At 41.1% G+C, this 25,991-nt stretch overlaps 3 protein-coding genes across 3 annotated transcripts; 1 reads left to right on the top strand and 2 right to left on the bottom strand.

Annotated features, from left to right (window-relative positions):
* Positions 1-857: 857 nt before the first annotated feature.
* Positions 858-7,240, bottom strand: mrpl38 (mitochondrial ribosomal protein L38). Its single transcript, XM_083933072.1, has 9 exons — positions 7,142-7,240; positions 5,957-6,145; positions 5,735-5,866; positions 5,430-5,632; positions 4,223-4,295; positions 4,070-4,115; positions 1,721-1,879; positions 1,354-1,490; positions 858-1,067 (listed from the first exon to the last, which is right to left on the bottom strand). Exons 1-9 carry the CDS (start codon positions 7,224-7,226, stop codon positions 931-933), a joined length of 1,161 nt encoding a protein of 386 aa, XP_083789198.1. The 5' UTR covers positions 7,227-7,240; the 3' UTR covers positions 858-930.
* Positions 7,241-8,261: 1,021 nt separating this feature from the next.
* Positions 8,262-14,570, top strand: trim65 (tripartite motif containing 65). The gene is made up of 8 exons (XM_083933152.1): positions 8,262-8,322; positions 8,985-9,436; positions 9,588-9,683; positions 10,195-10,425; positions 10,542-10,710; positions 10,793-10,882; positions 11,181-11,398; positions 12,230-14,570. Exons 2-8 carry the CDS (start codon positions 8,987-8,989, stop codon positions 12,536-12,538), a joined length of 1,563 nt encoding a protein of 520 aa, XP_083789278.1. The 5' UTR covers positions 8,262-8,322; positions 8,985-8,986; the 3' UTR covers positions 12,539-14,570.
* A 165-nt stretch (positions 14,571-14,735) lies between these two features.
* wbp2 (WW domain binding protein 2) lies at positions 14,736-23,701 on the bottom strand. Its single transcript, XM_083932628.1, has 8 exons — positions 23,547-23,701; positions 22,288-22,396; positions 21,932-22,067; positions 21,484-21,576; positions 21,217-21,363; positions 20,979-21,101; positions 17,617-17,693; positions 14,736-16,042 (listed from the first exon to the last, which is right to left on the bottom strand). The coding sequence occupies exons 1-8, from the start codon at positions 23,603-23,605 to the stop codon at positions 15,995-15,997; spliced, it is 792 nt and encodes a 263-aa protein (XP_083788754.1). The 5' UTR covers positions 23,606-23,701; the 3' UTR covers positions 14,736-15,994.
* Between the last annotated feature and the right edge of the window lie 2,290 nt (positions 23,702-25,991).

The following is a 25,991-nucleotide window of genomic DNA, read 5'->3' as shown; positions in this document are numbered from 1 at the left end:
AAACAGTGAATTTCAGTCTGTGTAAAGTGCTACTAGTGACCAGGACAGAACCTGCATCCGTCACATTGTTAATACCTTTTTATTACATTTAAGTGTAAAGTAAAAGTGAAGGAGAAAAAAAAAGTAGTAATCCTTAAGGACTGTAAACAGACTTTGATGTGCCTGTGAATGTTCTCATTTGTCCAGGTCGTCGTTATCCCCAAAGCAATTTCAGTCAAAAACAACTGGACTTGGTTATGTTTACTAGGAAGACGTTTCACCTCTCATCCAAGAGGCTTCATCAGTTCATGCACGCATCTGACCAGGCTTGGACTTTGACTGGGACATGTGTAAAATATGTGAAGTTCCCCTTTGAGTCCAAACTTTCACATCGGTCAGTTAACAAATATGAGCCCAGAAAAGTGTGAGTATTAATGTGAGTTCTTTGCTGGCCCATCGAGGTAGCGTGCAGAGGCTTTGCAGGCCATTCACTCACCTCTACACCCAACTTGGCATCTCTATGGGGCTGTGGAGAAAAAAGCCATCAAGTCCACCACAGAGGCTGCTGAGAAGGCCTCGAGCTGGCTACGGATCATGAGGGGTGATCCGTGGGCTGATGCTGCTGGGACACAGGTCATGGTCAGATAAACACAGGCTGGGTCGCTGAGGGAGGGTGAATGGCTGAAGCACCCACTGACCTCAGGTAACATCAATGATGATGTTTCCAATCTTTGAATCAATCACCTGTTCTTTCACCCAAACTTTCCATCAAATTGTTTCAAAAACAAATATTTGCTCAAATATTTCCAACCAACAAACTGAAACGTGATCCAAAAGGAGTGAAAACATAAACTCCAACGGTTGAAAAATGCTTTATTGTTTAACATAAATAGGACTACACATTTGCAAGGGCTTTGTGTTTTCTCTCAACTCTGACAGTGTGTCTTATAATCAATATATTCCATAGGTGGGCTCCTTTCCATTTGTGTATCTGTCCAGGTAGCGTAGGGGCTGTCGATGTGGGAATTTGACCTGTCGAGGGTGGTACACTGGAGGTCGGATAAACTCAAACACTGGCTCCCTCATGTCTGCAGGCAGAAGATACAACAGACAGGTTTTATTACTAATAGACACTTATTAACAGGGGTAATAAGTTATGACTGTGTTGTCGTTTGTGTTCTTGATTCTACTACACACCAAGCAGAGTCACATCTCCAATCTCGTTGTAGCTCTGCCACAATGACAATAAAGACTTCTATTCTTCTACAACCACCTGCTGCACACATTTGTTGTCCTAAAATCTACTAAGGCTCAAGGAAATGTCACAAGACACAACTTGCACTTTGTTTGAGTGGAAGCATTAGTGTGACTCACTGAGTGTGGTGTGAAAGGTGTTTGTGACAGATTCATCCCACTGGCACTGGAAGAAGGCCAAGCCTGCAGGTGTCACGTTGTCTTGGTGCTTTCTGTAGAAATCCATCGTCTTAAATGTACGGTCCTCCAGAGAATGGCTAGGGGGGAAGAGACAACGCATGCTTAGTGACTTTGTTGCTATATCAAACATGAACTAACACATTGGAACATTTGTTGTGGTGATATTATCGTGATCATAATAGAAGATTTAATTTGAACATCACAAGAAAACACAAGCAGACTATATTAAAAGATATTTTTTGTGGGAAAACTCAACTGGAGCACTTATCCGATGCAGAAATTACAAGCGTATGTGCATATTGCTCACCATGGGGACGACCTGACATCCTCTTGAAAGTTGATGGGTCCCTCCTGTTTGAAGAGGACATAGATGTAGCGGTGGAAGCCTGTTCCTCTGGCAGGGAATGGGGGCAAGTAGTGACACAGCTCCTCTCCGGCCTGCACTGCTCCGCTAGGTATGTTCCCTCTACAGAAACACAGGTCATTTGAGGCTGTAGTGGTTACAAATTTTTAAAATTATGTTTATTCCATCTACCTCATTAAAGTCAGTCAAGCTGCAATTTACATCCATGTCTGTCCAGACTAACATTGTATATGTTGTGAAGATTATGAAGGAATTTAATAAAGTTGAAGTTAAGTAAAAGGTATAGAGGGCTCTACCTTTAACCTGGCGCAAAGCGAAGCGCCATTGTCTTTGCTAGTTTCAGACTGACAAGGTTTTCTTTCTGAAACCCAGCACCCATATTGTATAGGTGTACTTGCGCCCACCTGTGCGCCCATGTGTGTGTTGGTCTTAAAATGAGGTATGGTCAGGGTCAATGTTGGCGCATTGCTATCTTAAGGCAGCAGAAAGCGACACTGACCAACAAAAACCTGGACTCAAGTTAAAGGTGCAGTGTTGTCCTCTTATTAACAGGGTGCATTAGTCATAGTAATGAGAGTAATGTGGTGATTCACAGACTGCAGTTATATCCGCCGCTCCATGGTTAAAAAAAAATATTAGAAAAATATTAATTCAATTCTATAAAATGTGGACCGAGCAAAGCCAAATTGCACTGCGGCTCCCCTGTGCGCATTTATAAACAAAGAACAGTTAAAAGTTCAGTTCTTTATCTTCTTCCTCTCCGGCCTCCTTTGATGCCATAATGTACCAAGATATTTGCTGGGGTCTGTACTGTGCGCATGGAAACGTTTACGGTCACTCAAAGCAGCCTTTCATCTTTAAGTGGAATTTGCATGGCATCAGAGCCAATCAGTGCATCCTGCTTGTTACACGCACAGACCCCTTCCTATTCTTTTTTCTTTCTCCTCCTCCACCTCCTCTTCCTCCATTAAATAAGTTATAGGTACTAGGGATGCAAATTATTGAGAAATTCATTAATGATAGTTGTTTCATCTTATCGATCGATGAGCGATTAATTGATAAGAAGAAATTCTTCTGAGAAGCGGAATTTCCCTCTAAACAGGTTAACTGTATAGACCTTTTTATGGAATCCCATTACTAGGCAACAGCCTTGGTCCTTGTTAACTTCCTGTCAGCTGATGTCGTTCACATTCACTGCGAAAGAAATCAAACTTGGACACATTTAGAATGTTTATGTTTACAACTTTGAAAAGGTCTATACAAAACATAAAACGCTAAAAGATCCCAATCCTATTCCTTAATCACTCACTTGAGGGCAGGGAATAACATTTTGGTAGCATATCAAACATATTCTGAATAGAAAATATCAAAATATTAAACAGGCTACTTAACATGAAAACAAATTGGGCATTCTCTCATCTGCGACATTGGAAACATTAATAGCAGCAGCATAAAAAAAATAATTCCTGAATAGAAGAATACCATACTCTGTCAGTGAGGCCGTATACCTCACTGACATGCTCTCTGTGAGCACGCCGTTTTGTCCTCTTCATCCTGTTATTGTACCGCTTCTTGTTTGTTTTGTTGTTGTCGTCAGAGCCCTGCTTCGTTTGTGTTCCCGCGTGTGCGTCAAGTACGTCTGCCGTCAAGCACGACCTCACCTGGACTGGTGGGGGATTACGGGTTGAAAACGCAATTAATTGCAATTAATTTATTTTAATCGAGTAATTTCTTTACAACAATAAATCGATAATCGATCCATCATTTGCATCCCTAACAGGTACATTTGGCAATATTCAGTCAAATGGAGTTGTTGACGGGACAGAGGACTGTGAGACTGTGGAGGAGTCGACGCTTTGAGCACGAGCAGATCCGTTTCCTCAGCAGAAAACCGCCCCCATCTCTAATTCCCTGAATCTGCAGTTTAAACAGCAGTGCACCCACTGCTAGTGTACCTGGTTTTTAAAGGGAATGGGAGACGATCTGTTTCATTCATGTCATGCCCAAACTAAACTAACAAGACTTTATACAACCCCTTCGCTCTGTGCGCCCTACTTTGCGCCCAATGTATGCACCGTCGAACTAGCAAAAGTGGAGTTGGACACGCCCTAAATTTAATTGCTCCATGCCGTTTAGGCCCCAAGTGTATTTTTAGGCGAAATGTTTGATTGATTTGGTTTGATGTATTTTGGTCAATTTCTTTTGTGTTTTTTTATTTTTTTATTTTCTGTACTGTATGAATAAAAATAATAATAAATAAAGAGCATGGTTGACCTGACTTGAAGTACTCACACTAGCCAGTGGATGTATTCTGCCTCGTTATCCAGAAGATGCTCATCTGAAAAAGATGATTCATTATTTTAGGCGGTTCGTAAATGCTGTGAATCCATCTTATCAGTGTTGATTATCACAATCTAGTGGCCTTCTGTGATAGCTGACGCTGACCTGGGGAGGTGAGCAGAAGGGTCCACAGGGAGCCCTCCTCCGCATCAAAGCTGATTTGAGGGGAAGACGCTGCCTAGAAAGAAAAGTACAGCAAAGACAAGGCAAAGAATACAGTCAGACATATACAGAGCAGAATATTGGGTGAAATGAAATCAAGGAATGCAGTGAGGAGGTGAAGTGTTAAAAGAAGGCAGAAAGAAAGTAAAACATGAGGTGGCCTTAGAAGTGAGATTAGGTCACTGGCTACGTTAACACCGCGACTCTTAACGCTCAAATCCTATTTTTTGTTTGTCTGTTCACATTACGTCTTTAAATGTGGCCTGTACATGCATTGCTGTGTGTTCACGCTCCGGAAGTGACCTGTATGCAAAGTTGATCATTGATGACATCACGGCCAGTGAGCAAACATGGTAACGGCAATCGGTATTGTAGGACTTTATGGCTTAATGCTAAAAACAGTGTGTGGTGGCAGAAAATTTGTGAGTGGGTGATAGGAGGAAGAGGAGAAAGAAAATTCATATTTTAATGATGGCTCAATGCGGAGCCTGCTTCACTGCTGTCCTCCATGTTTGTTTTGATTCTGTTCCTGGCTCCCGCCTGTGGCACACTTTTTAAAAAAATTCACTTTATTTGTCATTGATTTACCAAACAGATCAGAGCGGGTCAGAATGACGTCAAAGCCGCATTAAATGTGACCTGGCTGTTCAGATTGCGGTCGCATTCAAAAAAATCCATTACGTATCTGATTCAGTAGCACGTGGCCTAATTGTGATTTGAAAATGTCAGATTCAGTGTGACTTGTGCTGTTCACACTGTTAAAAGCAAATCACATATGGTTCCCTGATCTGATTCAGGTCACTTGTAACTCGAGTGTGAACGTAGCCACTGTTACGGTGCATCCATTAACTTTGGATGTCGGAACTGGGAATGACGCCATACCCAAGTTGACTGTGTTACAGTTACAAAGTCGTAAAACCATTACATTTAACGGGTTAGCCAGGTTAGCTGATGTTAGCACCCATGCTGTATTTTCTGTTTAGGAAACCTGTAGCAACACATCCATAGGTGAAATGACAGATTGAGACACAGATAACACAACAGTGACAACAAACAATACTGTATACAGCCTTTCCCACTAAGAACTCGGAAATTAACACTTCCGAGTTCAACTGGAACGCGGCATGTAATCACCAGTCCTTTTACGTACTTCTGTTGGTGTGAGCCAATTCCCATAATACACTTGACCACTGTTGTCCTGGCCATAGCAGATGCGGAGCGGGACTTGAGGTAGAAAATAAGCCATGGGGAAGAGATCTTTGAAGACTCCGTAGTGCTCTGCAAGTCTCTTTATATGAAACGGGCCGCTGCTCTTCTCCCAGGTTTCCTGCACTCGATCCAGAGGGATCTTAACTGGTGGGATACAGAGAACACAGAAAAGTTTAACAATGTATTCACTTATCAATTAAAAGCTGAAGTATTACGATTATGGTGAGCGAGTGTGGTTGAGCTTACAAGTGCGCAGACGTAAAGCCCTCTCCAGCTCACTGTTCTTCCTGTTGTCCTTCATCACCTGCCTCCTCTCCCTCACTTCTTTGGTCCTAGGTGGTTGATAGTACGGCAGACCAATGTCCACTCGCTCCGCTCCTACAACAACACAAAAGACTCATTAAAACGGTGTTTGTTCACACTACCGAGGAATCACTGTCAACAGTAGCCTCCTTCATTAATCCTCACCGTGCTCAGGATCCGCTTTCTCCACGTAGCTCCTGTAGGTCTTCCACCATGCAGGTTTACCCTTTGCCTCCTCGGCTTGTTTTAAGTAAGGCGTGTAGCTGCGGTACTTCTCTAATGACTCCAGGTTTTTAACGTTGATCTCTTCATTTGGCATCGGACCCAAAGGAGGTGTAGGTTTGCGGAGCAATGCTGTTATGTGGAGACACCCCCAACAGTCAGTTAGTCCGTTATATAGCACTTGTTTCACCTTTCATGTTTGGTTCTCCTTCCTCAAACCAAAAGTGGGAACTAACTCCCAAAGTAATATGACGTTTTATTGCCAAAGAGTTTCTGTTTAAAATGGTACACAGGTTAAGCTGCTAAAACTGCAATGCCTGTTTCTTGCCAACTGCAAAAAACAGATGTACTTTTTGTGAATTTGAGATTGGGAGATTGTTGTATATGTTTTTATATACTCACGTTACTTCTTTTTGGTTTCATTTACAGAAGTACCTTTCATAATGTTTTGTAAAAATGTAATACTAACAAAGATGTATTTAGAACTAATTCTTGACAATCCAAGATATTCGTCAGATGAAACTTACATAACTCATTAGATCATTATGTTAGCAAAATACTATATCCATAAAATGATTTAGTTTAACAGACTACCCTCCTTTAATATAAATAAATAAAGATTCAGATTTGAAATCCTATTTGACTATTACGGAAAACTTAAAACTCAAAAATAATAAATTGACAAAAACTTTTAGATTATTTGGGTATTTCAAATTTGCTCCCTTAGTTCAGCAGACCCCATACGTTTTTGATTTGTTATTCTTCATTTGTTTTTCTATGTTTTACTGCATTTGTACAATTTAATTTATGTTATTATTGTTTCTACATGTAGATGTTCATTTTTGGCATTGTGTATAACTATGGAACATGTAAGAAAATAAATGTTTATATTGAAGCTTTTCAATAAAAAATAAAAAATATATTATCATTGTTAACCCCCATGTGGGAGATAGAGAACTGTTTACATAATAACTTTGATTGGATTTAGTCGAAATGTCTTTCTCCACATTAGAGAGCATGTTACGGTGGTCTGCTTCAACATTATGTAACTGACACAGGACATACATGCAATACTGAAGCCCGGGCATGAACTTCCTAAAGGTAAGCACAATATAATTCAGCACATACCTGCTGTGGTAAATGTCCTCGCATTATTGACCCCTAAATCTGCCCCAGTTCGCAAGGCAGCGACGCAAACCGTGCGCAGCGCCATCTTGGAGTGAGTTCTTTCCCGTTTTTCAGAAAATACGGTGGCCGAGAGATGACCCACGAAAGGCGCATTTGCAATTGCGCCTCTCAGTTTAGGTTTAGCCACTATTGCAGAGATGTGAGTTGTTTACTTTACTCCGTCAACTGTGATTAACTTGAGATTTATATCCCATTGATGCAGATATAAGAACCCTGCGACTCTAAAGAAATTTAGCAAATCTTATCTTATCTTATCTTTCCAATTTATTTTCCTTTGGTTTGCTTTACTCATTTGAACTGGATGAAGGTTTTTCCATTTTCTGCTACTTTATAGTTATGCTCCACTACTTCAGAATAATAATTCAATATTGCCAAAACATTCATCAGGATGTATGTATTTTATTTAGGATAAATAAAGATTAACACGTGAAACCCATGTGTCAGCGTCCCAGGCCGCGAAGTTGGGATAAAGTTAGATGAATGTAATAAATAGGATTATAGTATAATAATGATATTAATTATAGTAATTTTAATATTTAATATTAATATAAAATGGAAAAATGCACTTTGGTTGGACGTCACAATCATTGACATCTTCTGTTTGAAGTCACCTGTGTTTATCCGATAAAAGTAAAGTTGTTACGATGTCATTTAATAAATGCTGCACATTTTTGGATAAAAATGAGATGAAAAGTAAAACAGATAAACAGTCTTACAAATATATCTAGTTTGTTAGCTTTTTAATTAATTTTAAGGGCGCAGGCTGAAGCACCAAGCCCCTCCTTAGCGAAGCCACAAAGTTATAATGCTTCTGTTTTTCCGCATTTTAAATGTAATACCATTTTCTCATTATTGATTATTTCTTAATTATGATGATTAACATAGAATTATATGTAAAGATGTGCCTTGGGAATATTGTTTTCATAAATGGAGTGCCTTGTGACAAAATCGTCTGAGGTAACAACAGCGGTATTACATGTAACACTGTCTATTACACGGTTATCGATTTTCCCGACCGCACGTGAAGGCACCATGTTTGCGTCTGTCGTCATCAGGGAAGCTTCCTGTGACGATATTCAGTTTTCACACAGATGCTGTGCACGAATGTGTCCGTTGAAGTGGTAAGCATTCATATTGTGTCGTGTTTTGTTACGTATATATCGGGCTGAGTGTTAAAGTCTGCGCCAGTTTACACTTAAATTATGTTTTTATATTTAGACTAACGTTATTATTATTCGTCCCCACGTCCTGACGTTAGCTAACGTGAACTGACTTGATTCCAGGCTAACGTGAGCTAACGTTAGCTTCTCCTTTCACTTGGCTGAGTTATTGTGTGGCAGCCAGCTGCTTGACCGGGACTTTGCTGGTGCACAGTCTAATAACTGTCACTAATTAAAACGTGGGCGATTTCATTTCTCTTTGCTCTTCGGGGAAACCGTTTCTATATACCATTTGTAACCTCGTTTGTCTGCTTTTTACCCTGTGTTTTATTGTGTCTTCCTGTACTCTGTTTACCTTCTTTATACCTCAGGGTTTTAATCTCATTTTGCCACAAATCCCTTCTAGAGATCGGTGTTGCAAATTATCAGAGTGCTATAAGCACTGTGATATTTGTATATGTACACTGTATTTTTCCTTATCTAACAAACCACACATAAAGGGATTCAAAAGTTGAGCAATTAAGTTACAGTACTACAATGGTGTGGTAGGGATATTATACACTGATTCTCTCAATTTCTATCAGATCGTGTCCAACCTCCACCTTTTAACCTTTTTTTCACAGAGATGTCAGCTACTCCTTCGGAGATGGAGTCTCAGAATTCAAACCTGAACTGCGCTATATGCCTGGAGCGTTTCCGGCTCCCTGTAACCATCCCCTGCGGTCACACCTTCTGTCATAAGTGCATCACCACTCACTGGGACACCAAGAGCAAGTCTGATATCGGACCTCAGTGCCCATTTTGCAATGAGGAGTTCCCCACCAGGCCTGTTCTCAAGCGTAATGTGTCCCTGTCAGTCTTGACTGAGGCTGCCAACAGTACCGGCCCCACCTTTAGAGAGTCGCTTATGCGGGGAAGCGAAGGGGCGAGAGCCATGCTGCTGTGTGATCGCCATAAAAAGCCTTTGGTTTATTATTGCAGGCAGGACAAAATGGCTGTGTGCTGCGAGTGTGGCATCTCTGAATGTGTGAACCACGAGAAGGTCATGTTGGAGGCAGAAAGGGAAACTCAACAGGTATAGTAATGCTAGCACATTTGCTCAGCTGGTATTGTAACACGGCCGTCATTCCAGTTATGACACTGTCCTCTTTATTCCAGCATCACAGGAGTCTGTGATTGTGACTATGTGAAATGCACTGTCTCAATTAGAGTTGTTCTCTTTACAGCTGCTACTGGAAAGGAAGAGTAAGGAGGTGGGGAAACTCACTGAAGAGACGCAGAAAAGTATAAATGACCTGGATGAGAATATCAATCAAGCTAAGGTAACCCCCCCAATTTAAGCTTTGCTCTCTTTTTCTCTTAACTCAAAGCCACACTGCCATATTTGAGTTCAAACTGAGTGTAGTCAAGTCTTGCAATGTTTTTTTAATGTCTTTTTTAAAGCTATCTAGAAGTGAAACAGAAAGTAATAATAAACATCATGTTCAGTATCAGTCAATTGCTGACCATGTAGATAAAGAATAGATAAAATAGGAAGCTATATGACACCATTTGTCTTTAATGCATTGTTTTCTGCATTATACGTTCTGTTAAAAAAAGGTTTTCCTATAAGAAAACATATACTGATAGATACCCATATGTCTGTGATAGGCCAGTATTGTCCAATAATATCGGCTAACCGATAAATGAATCTCTACAATAAAATAAGAAATGTTCAGGTCTTCTGCAGTTGAAGTTTGATAATATTGTAGTGAATTAGGGATGGACACCACTAACTATGTGTCCTCAAATTCCTCAAAGCAGGTATATGATTCTTCCTTTTCCCATCAACAGGTGAGTCTTCAGCAGACTTCCACCTGGGTCAGTGTCAAGTTCTCCACCCTGATTAAAATACTGTCGGAGAAGCAGGAGGCAACAGAGCTTTTCATTGAGGAGCAGAAAGTAGCTGCCATCACTGAAGCGGAGGCGCGGCTAGCTGAACTCAAGGAGCGCTCCCAGATACTCCAAGAGAGCGAGGGACAGATAGCAGCTATACATAAACTCTCTGATACAGAGCTCATCAAGGTTTGTACCCCTGTCTTTACACTATCAATCATTTGGCTTAAATGGAACGACTATCGTAATACTACGAGTATATTGCACTCATCATCAAGGTCTTCCAAATGCATATCTCTTCACAGGAATCAATTGTCATAGAAGTTCCACATTTCAAGGATATTCCCACAGATGTAACGTCAAACCTTCAAGACCGATTAAATGGCGTCACAGATGTCCTGTCCCGAGTCTCCAAGCTGGTGTGTGAGGACCTAGAGAAAGCTGTCAGCACTGCTGTGGGTCCAGACAAAGACGGTAATATGCCTTTAGTTTGAAATACCAGCTGTTTGTTCTCCGATCTTTGCTCTGTGTTTTCAAGATTGTCATTGGTCTCCAGGTTCTCCTCAGGATAAGAGGCCGGTCCTAGCTGTGGTTCCTAGTCCAGCTGCCTCATGCCACCCTGGTGGTAAGGAGGGCCTCAGTGCTTGTAAGTTTTGTCTAACTTTTTACACTGTTTTTGTTCCAAATATTTACCCGAATCTCTGGTTCTTCTGACTAATTAATTTGCAAAGGTGCAGCAGAGAAATAGGCTTCAGTGCTTGGATGAAATAGTTATGAGGAGTCAAAGATGGGGACAGCAAGGTCACACAGTGGCTAATTGTTATTCCTGTGACCATAAAATTATTTGGGAAGGTAACAGGGCACAGACACATATGTTAACAATATATACAGTATATCTGTTCCTGCTTCAATCTGTCTGTTCAATTCTTTCTTCCTCATTACAGACCGATGCTCTCTGACCTTTGACCCTCGCACAGCCAACGGACACCTGTTTCTGTCCCAGGAGAACCGGAGGGCGGAGCACCTGACCTCCGGACCACGCCCTGTCCCAGCCCATGAGGCTCGCTTCGATCACACCTGGCAGGTGCTATGCTTTCAGGGCTTCACCCATGGACAGCACTACTGGGAGCTAGAGGTGTCCAAGCCCTGGGCCTACCTCGGGGTAAGGAACCATGCATGTTACACAAACGTTACGCACGATTCAGAGTCAATTAGATTTTCCTCAATAAGGGTGCACTCAAACTTAACATTCGTACCATGCCCAAGCTAAAGTCTAGTTTGTTTGATTAGTTTGAGTGTGCAACCGGGTTGAGAAAGGTGGTCGTCGTCACGGCACGATTGTACATGTACGAGCAAGAGCACGAGGATAAAAGGTGTTCCTGACGTTAATTTATATGCGCCTGTTCCCCGTGATGGACATTTACAACGTGATGATGGAAAAGGAAGACGCAATCCTGCTGTGGCCCAGATCTTTTGAAGCAGTTTGAGAACAGGCCTTGCCTGGCCGGCGGGGGGGAAGGGAGGGGGATCAATCGCGCTTAAGCACCGCAAGGATCACGGATCTTAGTCTGATGTGAGTGCACCCAAAATGACAGGTCACCTGAATTGGTGAGTTGAACAGCAAATGGGATGTGAGATTATCATTTATGTGATAATTCAGTTTAGAGGGTTTGTGTTACAGTCGCCATCCTGTGGTTTACAGAGAATGAGGGGCATTGACTTATAACAGTGAACAGAAGGTTTCATTGGAACTAGTAGGCATTTATTAACACATAATGAAAACCCTGCAGCCTCAAAATTGAGTACTCACCCAGAACATGGTATAACCATAATGTTTACCGCGTTGACCATCTGAGTTTGTGCTAGTCTATTGGTTTATTGTAGTATCTCAACAACTAATGGATAATTTGCCATGACAATTTGTTGAGAAATTGATGGTCTCCAGACAAATTCCTTTGGTGATCCTCTGGCTTCCCCCCCACCTCTTCATCAGGTAACCTACGAGACCATCCCCAGGAAGGAGAAGGGCAAGAAGTGCATGGTGGGTATGAACGAACTGTCCTGGAGCTTGCAGCTGGACGAGCATCAGCTCAGCGCCTGGCACAACGGTCGGCGGGAAACTCTGGCCGGACACTCCCAGCACAGCCGCATCGGCATGCTGCTGGACTACGAGGCGGGGACACTCACCTACTACGGAGACGGTCAGACCAGACTCCACGCCTTCCACTGTGCCTTCAGCCAGGAACTGTTCCCCGCCTGCTGGATAGGAGAGGGAGTCAGCATCACCCTCTGCTCCACATGAGCTGACTCATAAAGAGAAGTAAAGAAGGGAGCTCAGTAATAAGAAGCACTATTTAACATTGGCACTAACTGACTCAACATAGAGGATCCCTCTTAAACAGGTTTTTTTAATCTTTTTTTTTTCTTCTTTATTTAATTACTGCATTCCTACATTTGTTTTAAGAAGAACTGACTATACTGGGCTTTCTCCTCCAAAATGGTCCACTTGGCTTTGGCTTATTATCATCATTACTTACCAAACGACAATAACGTAAGGAGTCTCAGAGTTCAAACCTGATCTGCTCCATATGCCTGGAGCGTTTCTGGAAGGAAGAGTTCTATTTTAAAGGCAGAATGAGTTTCACAAAACCACCTGAGAATCTGTCATCAGAAACTGTTTGGAAATAGGGCAGGCACTTTAAGAAAAATACATGGCAGGTGATTGGATGAACTAGCTGCCAGCATCTCCCCACAGGACGCTGATTGGTCCGAACTGCTGTGGTTTAGGCACAAACGCATTACTTGAAGCCTGACAAGATCGATTTTTATGTGGTCTTGTGATATTGCGAGAATCTAGCTGCCGTGCAAGGGAAAAAACGAGTAGGATTTTCCCAAAACCAATGTATAGACTAATGCAAAAATAATTCCTCACAATCATCACTTATAAAACTGTGTGTGGTGCTGTCTGTATTTGCAGAGATGACACAGAAAAAACTACATTTCTAGAAATAAATGTAGCGGGGCGAATCGCCAAGCGAACAAAGGTCATTCCAATTTACTACTGCGGCAATATTTTCTTTAACCCTTAGTGTTAAACGCGTGCAATTTGACTGGTGTTACAAATACATAACCTTGAAAGGGCGACAGTGTGCTGCCAACTTGTGTTGCACATCACTCACTCACTCACTCATCTTCAATCGTTTATCCAGGGTCGGGTCGCGGGGGCAGCAGCTTTAGCAGGGGACCCCAAACTTCCCTTTTCCGGGCCACATTAACCAGCTCTAACTGGGGGATCCCGAGGCGTTCCCAGGCCAGTGTGGAGATATAATCTCTCAACGTGGTCCTCGGTCTTCCCCGAGGGCTCCTCCCAGCTGGACGTGCCAGGAACACTTCCCTAGGAAGGCGCCCAGGGGGCCATGGCCTCAGATTTAGAGGTGCTGATCCTCATCCCAGCTGTCAGATTCTATTGTGTTCAACTCTAGTCTGCTTTGAAAAATCAATTTTGGGAGATCTGCTTATTCGCGTTCTTGCTGAGTGTTAGATGAGAAAAGCAATACCACCTTCATGGATGAGCAGTTTGGTCAGAGCCAGGCTAACTGTTTGCTATTCTTGCTTGAGGAATTAAATGAGGCAATTCTGGTTATACTAGATTTTTTTTTTTAATTTGTAAGTTCAAGTATTAAGCCTTGAGAGATAAAAGTGATGCTATATACACAAACCTTTTTTTGTCTGGGTGCAAGTCAGACCACAGAAGGACATGAGCCAGTTCATAATACGGTACGTACAGGACAAAAAACACTGCAGGGTACAGTGAATGTAATTCATTTTGTGAGACACTGTCCTGTTAAAAGTACGGCCTTCACTGACATGTAGCGATGTAGGTGAAACCAAATCATTGTGGGCTGTACATTACTACTGAGAATACAGAACAGAAAGTTTCACCGGTTTTTATCCTCTTGGGATCTTGGCATGATACACAAACAAATCACCCTGCCTGTACATTCTTAAACCTGTGATGCTGACAGTGTTGTGATGGAATCTGCTGTACTGTACAAATGTTTTTATTGGCCTGTATGGCCTTTTTTATTCAATCATGAGCACCATGAGCATAGATGTGACCTTTTGGAATGTTAAGTTACTCAAGGCTCAGGACATCATGCATCAGTCTTTGGAAACTGCTGTGGATTTGCACAAGTTGTCTGGTAGCGCAGACAACGACTACCGACTGAGAAGGGAAAAGCACATTTCCAGGCTGTTTTAGCCTAATGACATAAAACATAACCCCTCCAGCTGACTCTGGCAAATGTTTATGTTAAGTATGCTAATGCACTATGCTGTGTTTAAAGTGGAATACCCATCAATGTGTGATAAAGTGATGCTCCGTGTAGAAATAAAGACAAAGACAGTTTGGTTTTAACATGAATCAAGATCAATTTAATAAAATCCAGTCCAATGCATACATGCATCAGTTGAGACCATGCTTAGTTTTTCTTGAGCCATTTTACATGAATTATTCAATAAATTAGTTTGAAATAAATACAGAGCCTTATTAATATTATACACACAGCCATGACAGAGCGAACAGGAGCCCGATGCATAGCATTCTGAAAGTGCAAAGAATCCGCCACGGATGTGCCACAGATACAGTAGATAGATAAGTGACTACAGAGGAAGGAAGAGTAGAGGCTCAGATACTGAGGTGCTCAGATCAGATTTAAAGACTGACCCCAAACTGGAGAGTTAAGATCACAACAACAGGAAGTAGAAACGGTGAGAAAGTCCTCTGGTTTGTTTCTTAAGTATTTCAAATGTACATTAAAGAGAATGAAAGGTGAAGCAGGCTGGCGAGTGACCGTTTGTTCTCTCGAATGTTCAGAGGCATGACAAAACAGGAAGTGACATCATTGGATGACTGAGCTCAGCTCTTGCACATAAATAATCCCCCCTTGTTTGCCGTCCCTCTCCGCTCTAATCCAGGCTCAGGGATTCACTGCGGGGGCTCGACTCTGCTCTAATCTTTGTGGTCCTCTCAAAACATGTCAAAGCAAACCAGGCCACACTGCAATCTGCTCTCTTTACAAAAGCTAGTTTTTCTATAAGTTAGTGTTCTTGAGAAAATATCTCATTTTTAAAAGTCTACATATATTAAAAGCCTGTACACACAAATGATAGAAAAATAAAACACTGCATTCAGCTTGCCTCTGAATAGATTGGCAAATTAACATTATTAGTTTCAGTCTATTTTAATAGGCAGTCGCAGAAAATTATAAGTGAGTGTAACAACAGGGCTAAATCTAAAGTTTAGGTTGCCGGTATAATTCTTGGGACATCTGCAAGGCAATGAATGCTAAAGTAGCTAGTTAGTTTGCAAGGTTTTTGTCAACCACACTGGGAAAAGAACAAACAATTCCTGAAACTTTGGCCTGAACAATCTTGTTTCTCTCAAAGATTGCTACAAATATTTCTTTCTTTCCATCAAGTAAAGGTGCTTCTGAAGAGAATTAAACCGATTACAATATATGAATCATTCAAAGGAATTTGAAATGTATAGGCTGAGGTGGGAAAGCATTGGAATGAGAAAAAAAGGGAAAACAAAAGGAATGAGTTGGAAGGAGACTAGGAAGATGAGAAAGAGGGAATCATGTTAAACAGGAAGATGTTGGCCTTCCTGGTGCCAAGTTAGTGGAATGAGAAACGAGGTGATCCAGTAGGATAGAGAGAACGGGATGGAGAGGAATGAGGGTGAGATCAAGCATGTCTACTGGTTCTTCTTGTCTTCTTGAGGGGAGTAGGGAGGAGGCTTGTCCTGTGGAGACAGGAAAGTCAACAGTACTGTACAGTTGTAAACAAGTTGTTGCATTAACAGTATTTACAGCTACTGCGATTCAAATTAGTTCAATACATTGTTGCACCATAAAAGGGGCAAGATCTCTCTGAAGTTGTGTGCTGCTGTTTCCTGGCAAAGGCGGTGTCGGCAGCAGGTCCCCAGAGATCGCCAGTGGACAATAACCTTATCTTTAGTTTCATAAATGTACCTGAATTCACATATATAGGCTATTTCTACAGATATTTAGATCACAACTTCTGCTGTTGCTATTTAGAAGTGGTCAAAGTAGCGGCTGCAAAACAATGGATAAGCGTTTGATTTCCTATACATTTTTCATGATAAAAGTCCCCTGTTATTTTGTTATTTAAAAGCTTTTATTATGAAAGAGCAAGACTCCTGTACAGTTGAAAGCGATCAAGTCAAGTAAAGCAGGTATCTGAAAGTTCAATGTCAAACCACAGCATCAGGGGCGCGGCACAGCACGCTAAAACCTCACAGACCTAGGCTGTGGCAAACCAACAGCTGCTCAACTTTGTAATCATAAAATAGTTACACTAAGCTGTCACAGGCTTCAGGCTACGTGCACCCCTGTGGACTTGTAAGCACCCATTTCTTAGAACATGCATTCTCATTTTACTGCAATCTTGGTCTGAAGTACCAACAGTGTGGCAGTGTGGTGTATTTATGGGCCGGCTGCTGCAGCAACCAATTAGGGGGTCCACCTTTGGACTGTGTGGCAGTGTTGTGATTGGTGGAACTTCTCTTACCCCAATAAAAACAGGGCAAAATGTAGCTTGAAACAAATAAAAGGAATGCCCCACTTCAGCAAAGCACAGTTTTGACTTGCATGTGTATTGATACATACCTTGTGTAATCTGCTGATTCTCTTGATTAACTTAATTATTTAATCTATTTGTTTAATATATTTTCAGAAAATAGTGGAAAATTATAATTTCCCATAGCCCAAATTGCTTGTTCTATTGGACCAAAGTAACAAAACCCAAAAAGGTATTAAGTTAACCATTATATAAATAAAACCCTTACAGTAGTAGCTGAAAGCAGAAAATAGTTGCATTTTTGCTTGAAACATAACTCGTAGAAATAATTTTTTTAATCAAAATAGTTGTTCAATTATTTGACAAACTGTTTCAGCTCAAATTCAATGATATATTGTCAAATGATATGCAAATGAATTGTTCTTAAAAAATATTGCTTTTAAGAGCACAAACTTAAAGGACAAACTAAGAGTTTGATTCAAAATGTAAATGCCAGTGATTGCATCTCTCCGATATCTTTAAGCTGACAAAAGCACTGGAAACGATATTAATAATAGCGATGTGCAGCCACATGACAAGTTGAACAAAACCTAAATAACTGAGTGGAGAGACATCACAAATACTGATGATTCCATAAAGGGCACAGTTGCTGTACTCAAAGTGAGTGACACCCACTAGCTCATACTTGACGGCCAGCTCAATATCTCAGCCAACTGATTTATTACAGATTCATCCATGCAACATCAATGTGGAGCAGAGTAATGGAGGGCAGCCTACCTGTGGCAGGTACACATGTGTAGAAGGCAGCGTGGCACAGCTGGCGCTTGCTGCTGCCTCGGCTGCTTTGGCCTCCGCTGGGAAAGACACGAAAAATGAGAGAGGGACATGAATTCAATTAATCAGTTTGTCACATAAAAACATATTAATACGTCCATCCATCTATTTTCCTCCTTTTATCCGTGGGCTCATTGCGAGGGAAGCAGGCGAAGCAGAGAATTCCAGACGTCCCTCTCCCCAGCAACGCTTTCTAGCTTTTACTGGGGAAATCCAAACTCTTGGCAAGATGTATAACACCCTAGCGTTTTCTGGGTCTACCCCTGAGCCTTTTACAAGTTGGACATGCTCAGAAATCCTGATCGGATACCATAACCACCTCAACTGGTCCCTTTCAATGCAAAGGAGCAGCGGCTCTGCTCTGTGCTCCCTCTGGATGTCTGAGCTCCTCTCCATATCAAGCCCAGCCACCCTACGGGTCTTTTTCTTTTTGACCGCTTGTATCTAAGATCTCATTCCTTGTGTCACTCCCCAAAGCTCATGACCATAGGTGAGGGGTAAAACATAGATGGACTGGTAAATCGAGAGCTTTGCCTTCTGGCTCAACTCCCTCTTGAGCGCAAAAGGTCAACGCCCGCATCCTTACTGACACAGCACCAAACGCCTGTCCAGCTCATGCTCCATTTTAGCCGTACTAAACCGCAGCATTACAGGTGCCCTCTTCAAAAACAACTCCAGTTGATTTAAATAAGGGGCAATGACAAAGCAGGATACAAAGAATGCATAGCATCATAATAACAGTTAAAGGCAATACAATAAATTATATAAAATGAGATTTAATACAAAAAGAGATTTTAAATATACTAGTCAAAAGGCAATCAATCCAATGTAGCTTCCTAAATCAACTCACTATCTTTTCATTTTCATTTTGTCTTAACTCCTGGGACCACATGTATAAGACTCTCTGCAGATTCACAACTAAAAATGTGTGTACGCACAAACAGAAATATTCATATGCTTTCTTTTCGTAAGATCAATAAAGCCACATGCAAGCTGGGTTCTGTTTCATGAATCTCAATCATTGTGGAACTGGGAGCACATGCTCGAGCCTGATTTCCACACCCACGGTTCGCCATAATTGGATGTAGAAACCCCCTTAAACTCTGTTTGCATATCAAAAGTTGTGGACTAATTCATCAGGTTTCTGCCATCATGGCCGTAAAACTCAATTTGTATTATTATTAAATGTCAGAAGGATGATGATTCATTCATAGCGCTCAAGTTGAAGCTGTTCAAGTGTAGATAAAACGTTTGTCATTTGGAAACTGGTTGTGGAACGGTAAGCAAGTATAACTGAAGTCTTTTAGGGGCCACACGACAACAGAATGTTTGGAAAACAACATTTTTCCTTTGCATTTTCAAACTATGCTGCAATTATAGCCTACAACTGAACACAGATTAAACAGACAATGCAGACAATAGCCCTGTTAAATAAATGTTTGTTTAAGAAGCAATTTTCTGATTGAATGACTGAATGAATTGAATGTTTTTTTTGTCTCATTTGTTACCATTTAACATTGTTGTATTTTAACAGATGCACAAACAAGCTTAGCTTTTTAAATATTGGCATTGACTAAAGACATTTCCAACTTATATTCAGTCTCCTCCTCATTACATCGGCCAAAGCTATCGCAGCTAAAATTGTATGAACGCCCGACCTCTCTCTGATGGCTGGGAGGGTCATCCCTTTGGCCTTCAACACCTGCTGTCTCAGTATTTCAGTCACCTTAGAGCGGATTGGCATCTTATAAAGTAACCAGGAGAGTGTTAAATAGGATGTCCAACATTAAGTCAATTGTCACCAGGTGTCAGATTAACACCAATAACTGGGAGGTTTCTGATTTTGCTCACTGCTTTTTTTCCACAAAACAAAAGGTTTTTGTTAAAGTGCCTTGGTTATTTAAAAAAAACATTCTAGTACAGCAGGGGTACAGCCACAGCAGATATCCTATCAAATTCTGAACAGTAAAAAATAACAGTATTTCAGAATAAATCAAGTATTTATAATGTGTTCTCTAATTTTGATCTCCAGTGTATAAATATATTATTACGTGCATAAACTTAATTTTTTCTTGAATAACAAACACACACAGGCTGCATGAGCCTCTCAGGTAGAGAGACAGATCACAAGAATAGTTCAAATGAATAATGGTAAGGATATCATGTCGATGTTTTTACCTTTTGTATTTAAATTTGAAACCTCTCTCTCGCTGCTCTCAGCCTGTCTCTCTTCACCTTCTCTGATCTGATACACATTAAAACAATACACCAAATAATTACTCATTATAATTTCAAACCATCTTGAAAGTGGTAACTTGTTTTTTCACCTTCACTGATCTTTTCTAAAACAAAACATTAACTTTTGGGGGAGGGTAAATCTTAGGATTAACCACCAACCCTATTAACTATGGCATATTATTCTTTTTTTCCTCTAGCCTGGTCTCCTTGAGTAAGAATGCTTGTTAAACCGCAGGCCTGTGAGGTACAATCAACTATTTTACATCCTTTTTTCAGAACAAACTGGGCTTTCAAAATATTCATGCTTTTGGTGGTGTCATATGAATTAAGAAAAAGTCATATGACCAGATATAGAAAGGAAAATAAAAAACAGAAAATGTATTTCATACATACTTACAGTATGGAAGATTATTATGAATTTCTTTCTAAATGTTATGTGTGTGTGTGTGTGTGTGTGTGTGTGTGTGTGTGTGTGTGTGTGTGTGTGTGTGTGTGTGTAGAGAGAGGCACTGCACAGCCCACACATATGGCTACATGAGCTACAAATATTTTGTCAAATTTTCTGCACTAAACACAGGCTTAAATGCATTAATGGCTGTTTATACATGATTTATTGGGGTTTTTCAGTTGGTACCGCCCATAGTAGTGATCATACATGGTCACGGCTCAATTATCTTCATGTATATAGACGATCTTTGGCTGATCAAGTGACCGCAAATCTGGCTAACTGGCTAAGACACAGCACAGAAGAAAGTAGGACTAACTCTTGTTCACTTAACGTTATTTGACTCGTGGCACTGGAGCCCTAGCAGTAACGTAAATATGTTGATTGGGCTTTCTTTTTCTCTTGTTGCTGTATTCACACTACCATGGATGCTTCATACATACACGGGGAAAGACTGGTAGATGAACCCCCCCCCTTAAATTACACTTATGCCAGCCGAAAAAGGTGCTCCTATGGTTTCTGTGCATACACACCGTTTGTGCATCTGGCCCCATGAGTGAACTGGAACTATCCCCAACTAGCTACACATCAGTCAGAGAGCCTCTTTGCCAGACGGCCTCACCTGCTGCGGAGGAGGGGAGGTCCGGGTCATGTGGGGGCTGCTGGCCTAGATGAGCAGAATAAGGAGGCGGAGGTATGTAAGCTGCGGAGGCATCAAATGCTGGAGGGTTGGCGTAGAATCCACCTGTATAGCAAGAGCACAGAGCTGCAGATTAGACCAGCTGCACTTTCACAAGACTTGAAGAAGATTTGTATCAAGAAATCAAAGCGATGATGGCTGCAATTGTTACAGCCCCTACCTGACGGAAGAGGGTTGGGGTAGGAGTAGCCGGGTGGAGGTCCGGAAGGGTACATCCCGTTAGCAGGGGGAGGAGGGTAAGTGTAGGCTCCATTGGCCATGTAGGGGCATCCACTAAACCCAGCAGTCACTGGCTGACCTCTTGACGCTGCGCGGCGCGAAGCAGGGAGAGTAGGCAAAATATGCAAAACAATGGAGGACAATCAGGCAAACGTCAGTACTATAATAAGAATCTTTTGATACGGTTCGTGTTGTTTTGTAACCATACCTTGAGCTGCAACCTGCAGCATGTACTGCCCGAACTCTATAGCTCCTCCAGCAGCAAAAATAATCTTGAACATAGCACTGCCCTCCCAGCCACCTGTTATAGATAACACAAAGATGAATCCATGTAGTAACTGTGTGCTGAACAGACACAGAATACTGTATGATGCACCAGTATAATCTAGTTGACAAACCTGTACCTGTACACACACACACACACACACACACACACACACACACACACACACACACACACACACACACACACACACACACACACACACACACACACACACACACACACACACACACACACACACACACACACACACACACACACACACACACACACACACACACACACACACACACACACACACACACACACACACACACACACACACACACACACACACACACACACACACACACACACACACACACACTCTTACCTCCAGGCTCTGCGGTGACAGTACCCTTTATATAATTGGCTCCCAATACAGGTTGTTTGACCTCACAGCCCTTTATTAGGTAGAAGGGCATCATGAAGGACTGCAGTGCATCCCGACCTTTAGCCAGAAAGATCACCTGGGAGAAAACAACAACAACTAACATTATCTCATCACACATTAATTCAAAAAGAAGTCTAATCTATTCCCTAGTACCTTAGGAGACTTGGGGAAAACAATTCTAACCACATATGAGTGGAATCAGAGTTGTTGTGTAATTGTTGTAAAGGGTGACGGCATTATGTCAGCATGGGGCTGTGAATGTATATCAAATAAGACATCTGGGTCATGTCTCTTACCCTGTATGGTGTTAGGTAGATGCTGCCTTTCTTGCTCTTTCTGAACGCTTCAGGCAGACTGTCCGCATCGCAGAAAACCAGCTCCACATTATCATAGTTCATCAACACACTGATGACAGAAAAAGAAACGATCAGTGGATCACAGGACATAACAATTGGATGACACAGAATATCATTTTTTTCACATCATGTTTTCATTGTACAACAAATAGAAATCTACATTATTTACATGGGGGGGGGGGGGTTGATTGCCAATAAGACTCAAGCTCCACTTTCTTAATCTTTGACTCAACAGCTTAAAGATTGGATCACTCGTTATTGTGCAACTGTTCAGTTTCTAAACATGGCTCATCAATTGCTTTCAGTAAATAGTACTACAGTAAAAGGATTAGGCTTACACATATCTAGCGACAGGGCGCACTATTGGTTCTGGGTTAGCTGTAATGGGTTTATCTTTGCGCTCCAGAATGTTCTAGAACAGGGGTGCCCAATCCTGCTCCTGGGGGGACTCTGCCCTGCACGTTTTTATGTCCCTCCCTGTTCTGACACGCCTGAGTGTAATGGTTTGCTGTTATCAAGCAGAAGCTTGTCACAGGTTTGATGAGCGTTACAATCAGGTGTGATAGAGCTGGAGGAAACTTATAACGTGCAGGAGCAGGGTTGGAACCTGCCACTGGGTTTACTGAGTCATGTAAACTGCGCTGTCTTGGTCTGGATGTGACAAAACAAAGGTTTTCTAGTAGTGCAGGCCAGAGTGCAGGTGAAGACAGCAGCCTAATCAATGCAGCAGCGCTTCTGAAATACAAGTTACAGTTACATCATCATTAAATAGCATTTTACCCTCGATATGTTTACCTAGCATACATATAACCTTTCAAGTCGGTAAACACTTGTGTATTCACTTGAAGCCTGCTACGGTTGACTGCAGTGGTGATATAACAGGTTGAAGGCCACGTTTGGGCTCGAGCCCGGTTCCGTGTAACGCGAATATCACGTTAACGAACATGGCGTTATAACAATTTACGTAGCCTTTACTTGCCAATATAGGATTTATGTGCATATTTGGTGTCGGTTTGCCCTGTTTATGGGCCACTCTTCAATTCAGCAGAAATGTGATATACCATAAATTACTTTGTTAGAGTAAAATGACAAGTGTAATGACTACCGTTCTCTCTGGAGAGAACGTTAAGCGTGACCGTGTCAGGTTCGTCTAGTTAACGGTAACTGCTAGCTAACAGTTAGCCCGCTGCTCCCGTTACCTTTCACTGTTGTTGATGATGACTCCGCCGGACTCCGAGTTGTTCTGGTTCAGAGCCATGTCGACGGGCCTCCACACTCTCCGGCAACAACACAAAAAGAGATGAGCGTGTGTGTTCCGCTATCAGAAGACGTATCCGCAGGCCTGTGTGCAGTCTCGGTGCGTTGATAACGGTTGTTGTGATGGTGCCCGTGTCCGCTGTTGCACCTGCCCTTCCGCCATACGTGAGCCGCCCGCCACGTGACGTCACACTGCCTAAAACCATAGACTGAATGTTTACTGTAAAAAAAAAAAAAGTAAATATATATAATATAATAATATATTAATAAATTATATGCAAACATTACATGGACTTAAAATAGTAAAGCAATGAAAATAATTTTTTAAAGCCATACATATTTTTCTTTAGTATTTTTATTTGTTGTTCTGGTATAATTTTGCTTTGTTTTGTTTCTGTATTTGTTTTTTGTGTGTGAAAACAACTGTATGGTGAACACACGATAAATAAAGATACGTTTTTATGTTATCTATTATATATATATTTTTAAAGTTGTTTACTCATATTTAAAAATGAAAATAAAAAGTTACTGTAAAAAAGAAGTATATTTTATACAATGCCCATTTGGTGTATGTTAGGAATATTAAGTCCGTATCAAATTTCCCTCAGGAAAATTTTGGCTTATTGGAACATGGTTGAATGGTGACAAATATTCGGTATACTAGAAGAAGAAAAAAAAACGAATCAATAAGAGACATTTCTACAAGTTTCTGCAGGATTCTACACCGAACAAACCTATAACAGTATTATCAAATAAGCTTGGTTTAACACATTTTGTTGTTGATAATTGGATACTATAAATTTTATTTGTATTTACTGTATGTCTAATTTTCATTGTCATAATAATATGTCTAAAATACATTTCTCTACAAATCTACATTCTGTTAATAAAACAGGAGAAATAGAGGCAATTTATTGCATTATAATTATTTTATTAACATGACTGGCTATGCTTGTAACCCCTGTGTGTGTGTGTGTGAGTGTGTGTGTGTGTGTGTGTGTGTGTGTGTGTGTGTGTGTGTGTGCCTGTGTGTGTGTGTGTGTGTGTGTGTGTGTGTGTGTGTGTGTGTGTAAAAAAAATGTATCTACTTTTCCTAAAATTGATATCCGTTAATAAAGAATAATCTTACTGCAGATAAATCCCACCCATTCAAGAGAGAGCATCTGCTTCAGATGAGTTACAGGCCAACATTAAAATATTATAGAATACAATGGAATAGAATAGTAAAGGCTATTGTATTCTATTGAATCCTATTATGTATAAGGTCACGTGCATACCCAGTGTGTGCCGCTTACAAGAAAGAACAGCACTTCTCAGAATGATTCAAAGCAAGAGTGGTCCGGTTGCAAAAGTACCCGCATTCTTGTGAAAGATGCAAATTCATGGCTCTGGCAAAATGATAGTAGAACCCTTTGTCTGGCTATACACACACACACACACACACACACACATAAACAGTTCCAACAACAAAGTGGGACTGAATGGAACTGAATTTTGTTTTGCAAATTTAAAAAAAGTTACAGTAGGTTTTGCAACTGTCATTTAGCTCAAATCTCAAGGTCAACAGTAACTCTTCACTTCTATGTCTCAATACACAGGATGTGATATAACTATCATTGGTGATGAAGTCTACGATCCACACGTACAAGCGGTCATCTTGCAACCTGAGCCTCAGACTTGCAGCACAATTCATTCGTCAGTTCATTTAAATTCTAGTGTCATTGCAGTGAAGATAAGTTGAATGGTACAGTACAGCTCATGCCTTTATGCCTACACACATGTGTTTGGCTGATGCACAAAGTTTAGAACTGAAAGTACTGTATGTGTCAATTAATCAATCAGTCAGAGGGATTTCTCTGCATTTATCTTCAGTAGACTTGACTGCTGTAACTGTCTTTACGGGTCACCTTCTAAATTCGATTTGACTGCTGCAGTTGATTCAGAACGCTGCTGCTTGAGTCCTAAGACCAAGAACGTCTGTGCCCAGAGTCATTTAAACATGGAGAAGCATGGTTTTGTTTTATGCACATATCCACTGCAACAATCAGTTATGTATAGGCTGAAAACTGTTGTACTGGACGCTGCCTATTATCAATCATCAAAATTCATCTCATCTCATCTCATCTTCAACCGCTTATCCAGGGTTGGGTCGCGGGGGCAGCAGCTTTAGCAGGGGACCCCAAACTTCCCTATTAATTATCAAAATTATCAAAATCAAATTATCATTATGCATTACTTACACTACACTATAGCTTTAATTCTTTAAAGAGAAAAATAGAAAGAAATAGATATAGGAAGCCAACAGATTACGCTGTGTGTGTCGATAAGTAGATAAGTGTGCAGTTTTGGCAGATATGTACTCTCAGTGCAGTAACCATAATAGCATG

The sequence above is a fragment of the Echiichthys vipera genome (assembly GCF_963691815.1).
Source record: "Echiichthys vipera genome assembly, chromosome: 18".
NCBI lineage: Eukaryota > Metazoa > Chordata > Actinopteri > Perciformes > Trachinidae > Echiichthys > Echiichthys vipera.
The sequence above is the reverse complement of the archived record's forward strand: the minus strand, read 5'-3'. Positions and strand labels throughout refer to the sequence as shown.